Below are 6,537 nucleotides of genomic sequence, written 5' to 3'. Positions count from 1 at the left end.
GGGGGTGAGGGTGGGGATGGGGGGTGACAGGCGTCACCACATCTGTGGGACTTCCACAATGCCCAGAATAAATTTGAGCCCCCAGAGGTTTGGCTCCTCTCTTTGGCAACACTGAGTGCTTTCAGAATGTTTAACTGTGGTTTTAATGCCCCACAGCAAGGCACTGTCATGCTCTGTGTCCTTAGTGTCCAACACAGGACATGACCAAGGGTAGACATCCAGGAAATGGAGGTCTGGCTAACCCACATGAGTCCTTCAGGTTTGACTCAGTCACCTCCTTGAGAAGTCTTTCTCCCCTGACACACCTTTCCATTGTCCCTGTGCCTCCCACCATGAGTCCCCACAGCAGCGATGCTCTTTTTAGTGGGCTCAAAGAACATTTGTCAAATGAATGGAAGCTTGCTGGTTGACTCTTCTCTGAGCAGCTGTGTTGGTCCAGGAATCTGGAATTCTTTTCTCTTCATTCACCTGCTCAGTTTATTCCAACATTTAAGGGATTACTAGATGTTACATATACTCACTGAGCTCAATGGTGACCTCCCCCAGAAAGCCTTTCTGACCTTCCCGTTTAGGTGCTTCTCCTCTCTGTGGCCACCACGCCTAGGTGGACTTGTCAGCCCCTAGACCAAGATGATCCCTTGGCCACAGGAACCAGACCTGATTCATCTCTCTGTGGCCATCACCTGGCAGGGCTTGGCAACACCTGCAGAAGGTATCATCTCTAGAGTAGAGAGATTCTGGTTGGGATCCCAGCTCTGCCACCTGAGTTTGGGCAAGTTCCTTTCTGTTAGTTTGCTGGTGAGTGGAATGGTTGGCTGAGAAGTCCAGGAATGAGACTCAAAACTACCTGAGTACCCAGGATAGTCATTATGCTCTCTACCCTACAGAAGGAAAAAGGGCAGGACAGGGCCCTTAAAACCTGGTATTTGGTAGTCCAGGTACCTGGGCTCAGTTAGGGGAGGAAAGGAAGTTACAATAGGCTTTGTCCTTCTCTGCCCCAGTCTAATGACCTCCACCCCCAGATCACCTAGAAAACAGAGCCTAAAACAAGAACTAAGTACTGATGTTTTATTTGAGAGGTGCAAACCCAGGGCACTGAGTGAGAAAAGGGAAGCAAGGCAAGGAAGAACTGACGGTAATGTAAAGTAATAGCAGTTAGGTCCTGCTTCATGACAAGCCTTGAAGAAACACAGCAGGTGTGTCCAATGGTTACCTGGGTGATTTCCCCATTGGTGGAACTGTTTGGAGAAACAGTACCTGGCAGCAATTGAGGAAAACAAGGGAAGAAGGTATTTATCTGCCCGATTCTCTCCCATCTCCCATTAGTCAAATGTTATCTCAGGAGCATTTACTCCCCCACACTTCTGGGTTGCTAATAGCAACTTGAGATGCCAGATTCCATGCCCTGCAGTGGGGCATTCCAACCAAGTCTGGAAGCTAGAGGAGAGTCAATCTCTGGGCATGTGGCTGATGAGTGCCAGGGAGAATTTGATTCAGTACAAAAGATGTGTCCAAAACAGTCCAATACTGTTTTTCTCATTTACCAAATGAGGAAACATGGCATAGTGATCAAACACTTTTTCCAAGGTCACATGGCTAGTAAGTGGTAAATTCAGGATTTAAACATATTTTGGCTCTGGAAACTATAGAAGACCAAGATAAGGAAGTTGGATTTTATGTAGCAGGCAAAGGAGAGTCACTAAAGAGTTTCAAGCCGGGGAGTGACACAAGATAAAGAGCTTTTTGATAAAGCTCTCAATCTCTACTTTCCTCCAGTTTCCCATGCGGCCAACCTTGGCAAAAGTAGGTGGCCCCAGAGAGGTGAGGGCATGCAAGACAGTTTTGAGGAGTCTCTGACCGGGTCCAGAGCTCATACAGGCTTTAACACCACCTCATAAACTTTCTCTGTCTTCATCTAAGCCTGTACCTACTGAAGACTAGCTGGTCAGAGGCAGGCAAGATCTGGGTAGAGAAGCCAAGATGAGGAGAAGAGGAGATTGGCCTAAAGACCAGGAGCAGGAGGACCAGCCATCTGTCCATTGTTGGCCTGTGGGTCTGGGGATCCTGGTGCCCGTTGATGAATCCTCTGGTGTTGCCTGAGATGATCAGATCTCATGAATTGTCGGCCGCATTGATCACATCTATGTGGTCGATATCTGGTGTGTATCCGCGTATGTCGTCCAAGCTCATCAGAACGGAAGAAAGACCATATACAGCCTTCCCACATGCATTTATAGGGCCTCTCACCTGTGGGGAGGTGACAAGGAACAGAAGAAATTAAGTAGAAGAATATGCCAGCACGTGCATAGGAAGGGGTCTGACTCTATTGAGGAAGAGCCATCAAGGTTGAGAAACCAAAGGAAAACCAAGGGACAGTAGTGAGGAGGCAACACAATCAGCAGCCCCGTGATTTTGGCATGGTCACACTGGATGGGGGGAAGCAAATTGGTGGGGCCAATATAGCTTGACCCCAAGCTTGAAGGATGACAAACTAATCCCAAGCCATTACAAACCAATGGTCTAGCAAAGATCTAAAGCCCAGAGACTCCTCTACCCCACCCAACCCTACCCCACCTATCTGACACCTCATTCACCTGTGTGTTTGCGTTGGTGACTCACAAGGTGGGAGCGCTTAGTATAAGCTTTTCCGCAGCTTTCATATTGGCAGCAGTAAGGCCTTGAAACCGGGGATCTCCTCCTGAGAGCCCTTTCCTGGGCCCTGGAGTTCCACTCCGCTCTCTGTGGAGCATGCATGGGCTGCTTGGGTAAGGGGTCTTCCTGGGAGCCTGGCTGGCTGAGAGAGTCCTGGGATTCTAAAGCCAGAAATGATGGGGACCCAGCTGGGTTCATCCTAAAATCATGGGGTTCTCTAGGGGGCAACATCTGAGTCAAAGAAGGGAGCATTGCCTGGGCCTCAATAGAAGGCATGGTTGGGGCCAATAACATTTTAGGTGTTAAAGAGTCTCTATTAGAACGTACTATTGGGGGACCAGAATAAGGCATTGTTGGCACATTGATGTGGGATGTCATTGAGATTCCACTGGGAGCTGAGAGTGGCGGCCCACTGGGGGCCATCCTTAGATTCCTAGCAAAGGTCATAGCCACCCCTGGAGTACTGGGCTCTCCTAAGGGCATCATCTGGGGCCCCTTGAAAATCATTATTCCTGGCTGGGAAGGAGGCAGTCCCTCACAGTAAATCATCTGGGAAGGAGTGCAAGTCACTTGGGAGCAGTAGCTCACACCACGCTCAGGCAGTGACATACTGAACTGTGGCCCCATTTCACTTGCATTCTGCCTGGGTGCCTCAGCTAAGGCCAAGGGGATCCTCTCCAGCTCTGTGTACTGAAGGAAGTGTTGAATGCCTGATGCGCCATCATTCCAAGAGGTGTGCCCTCCACTGCGTCTAGGAGGTGGAGCTGTGTCCAAGATGGACATTGACTTCTCAGTATCCTTGAAGAGAGAGAAGTGAAATTCACCCTAGTTCAAATTCTCCAGTTCCACATGTCCCTCCTTCCCATCTCCAGACTCCACCCTAATCCAGCCTCCAATATCTCTTGCCTGAATTATCCTGCCACCCGACCATTCTCCAGTTTGGACTTTCTAAGCTGCAAGTCTAGCTGATAAGGAGCACAGTGGAAGCCTAAATGTGACTCATGCCATTTTTCCTCCTTGTCATGATTTTGTTTATTTCATAAAAAGCAATGAAGAGAGCAAATAAAATATTCCACAACCTACACCTTCAGCAAAACTCTGAGAAAACCTTCAAAGATTATCTTTAAGTGTGAGGGTGAGAACATCCAAAATCAACCTAAGTGCAGAAAGCCACAAGAGTAAGAAGACTTGAGGGTTCAGATGGGTCATGGCTTTAGCAAAATTTAGAAACACCTGCAAATATTTACTTACAGAAGAGGGTCTCAGCTGAGTTGGAACTGCTGTGGACAAGTCTGAGATCAAACATTGGAGGAGGCGACGAAAAGAGGCAGGCTTTTTTTTTTTTTTTTTGGAAGATTTTATTTATTTATTTGACAGAGAGAGACACAGCGAGAGAGGGAACACAAGCAGGGGGAGTGGGAGAGGGAGAAGCAGGCTTCCTGCTGAGCAGGGAGCCTGACGCGGGCTCGATGGGGGGCTCAATCCCAGGACACTGGGATCATGACCGGAGCCGAAGGCAGAAGCTTAACGAACTGAGCCATCCAGGTGCCCCAAGAGGCAGACTTTTAACAAGGATAGGAGATTGGCTTGGAAGTCAAGAGGCAGTATTCCTGGATGACTGACTGGTGTGAAGGGAAGTAAAGAAGAGACTGGTGGTAGAACCTCTTGAAACAGGACAGGATCCAAGAATCATATTTTTTAAAGTTGTCCATCACTGTAGCATTAGAGAGAGCTCTTGAGCTAAAAACTGGGGCCCCTTGAAAATCATTATTCCTGGCTCCACTGCTCCATAACCTCCCATCTACTCCTCCACTGTGACAGTCCAGAAAAGACCAATCCATTCAACTATGAAAACCACAACATAAGTAAAAAATACAGTATCCATAAAAGATACTAAAACACCAACAGAAACTGAAGATTGCAATCTCAGGAAAAAAAAAAAAATGGGGGCGCCTGGGTGGCTCAGTCGGTTAAGCATCTGCCTTCAGCTCAGGTCATGATCCTGGGGTCCTGGGATGGAACCTACTTCTCCTTCTCCCTCTGCCCCTCCCCCTGCTCATGTTTGCACGAACTCTCTTGCTCTTTCTCTCTCTCAAATAAATAAATAAAATCTTTTAAAAAATCACCAGAAAAAAATGTTGCCACAGATCAAGGAAAAATGAGCAACATTCACATTCTCACATACACACACACACACACACACACACACACACACGAAAAGAAACTTGAGAAAGCAATTTCGGCTTTTACCCCAATTACAGAAACCCCACAGAGCAGAAATAAAGGAATTCAAAGAAGTTATGTCTAGATAATAAGCTACAAGTTATATTAGAGGGGAGGGGGGGACAATGATAAGCATCGGAGGGGCTTCTGTGGTGGTGGCAATGTTTCATAGATCTTCACTTTGTGCTCATCCATTAGGCCGTACACTTATATTCACATCTCTGTTTGAGTGTTATTTTTCATTAAAATAGTTTCAAAATAATATTGTGAGAAATCAGGATTCTCAGCAAGTGAAAAATTCTATTATAAAAATCAGAGTAAAAATCAATTAAAAATAATGGTGAATTTAAATAGGAAATATTCTATACATTTTTCCCTCCTAAGAGGGAATTCACAGCTATAAATGCTTATAATAATAAAAAAAAAATCTCAAATCAACAACCTAGCTTTACACCTTAACTAGAAAAAGAAGAACGAACTAACCCCAAAGCTAGCGGAAGGAAGGAACTATTAGAAAAATATCAATGAGGGGCGCCTGGGTGGCTTAGTCGTTAAGCGTCTGCCTTTGGCTCAGGTCATGATCCCAGGGTCCTGGGATCGAGCCCCGCCCGTATCAGGCTTCCGGCTTCGGCTCCGCAGGAAGCCTGCTTCTCCCTCTCCCACTCTCCCTGCTTCTCCCTCTCCCACTCTCCCTGCTTGTGTTTCTGCTCTCGCTAACTCTCTCTCTGTAAAATAAATAAATAATGAAGAAATAGAAAAATCTATATAGACCCATAACTAGTAAAGAGACTGAATCAGTAATCAGAAGCCTCTAGGACAAAGAAAAACCCTGAACTTGATGGCTTCATGGTGAATTCTAAACATTTAAAGAAGGATATCAATGCTTCTCAAATTTTTCCAAAAAATTGAAGAGGAGGGAATACTTGCTACCTCATTCTCACACTGCCTTGATACCAAAGCCAGACAAAGACATCACAAGTAAAATAAACAACAAGCCAACATTTTTCATGAATATAGATGCAAAAAAATCCTCAAAAAAAAATTTAGCAAACCAAATCCACCAGCATATTTTTTTCCACCAGCATATTAATCAGATTATACAACATGACCAAGTGGAATTTATTCCAGAAACACAAGGCTGATTCAGCATCTGAAAATCAAAGTAAAATAAAGATGGTGGGGGGGGTGGGGCAGAAAAAGCATTTGAAACAATCCAATACCTTTTCATGATTAAGAGAAAAAAAAAACTCTCAAAAAAACCCTTCTCAAAAAACTATCCAATTTGATAAAAGACATTTCGTTTATGAAAAACCCACAACTTACATCATATTCATGATGAAAGACTGAAGGCTCTTTAAGATCAAGAAGATAAGGATGCCTGCTTTTACCATTTTTACTCAACATTGTATTGGAAGTTCTAACCAGAGCAGTTAGATGAGAAAAACAAAAGGCATCTGTATTGGAAAAAATAGTAAATTATCTGTTCCCAGATGATATGATCTTACATGTAGAAAACCCTAAGGATTACACACACACACACACCTGTTAGAACTAATAAATTCAGCAAAAGTAGTAAGATTCATTTTTTAAGAAAATATTTATTTACCTATCTATCTATCTATCTATCTATCTATCTATCTATCTATCTATCTATCTATCTAT

The 6,537-nt window shown here is 44.7% G+C and overlaps 1 protein-coding gene across 1 annotated transcript in view; it reads right to left on the bottom strand.

Annotated features, from left to right (window-relative positions):
* Positions 1 to 1,655: 1,655 nt before the first annotated feature.
* KLF17 (Kruppel like factor 17) overlaps positions 1,656 to 6,537 on the bottom strand; it is a 12,489-nt gene continuing 7,607 nt past the window's right edge. Inside the window, exons 2-3 of the mRNA XM_021684437.1 lie at positions 2,595 to 3,450; positions 1,656 to 2,247 (exon numbers count right to left, since the gene is read on the bottom strand). Of these exons, the coding sequence (XP_021540112.1) occupies positions 2,003 to 2,247; positions 2,595 to 3,450 (1,101 nt within the window). The 3' untranslated portion in view covers positions 1,656 to 2,002. The remainder of the gene's footprint in view (positions 2,248 to 2,594; positions 3,451 to 6,537) is intronic.

The sequence above is a fragment of the Neomonachus schauinslandi genome, chromosome 4 (assembly GCF_002201575.2).
Source record: "Neomonachus schauinslandi chromosome 4, ASM220157v2, whole genome shotgun sequence".
Lineage (NCBI taxonomy): Eukaryota > Metazoa > Chordata > Mammalia > Carnivora > Phocidae > Neomonachus > Neomonachus schauinslandi.
This window is presented reverse-complemented; position numbering and strand designations above follow the sequence as displayed.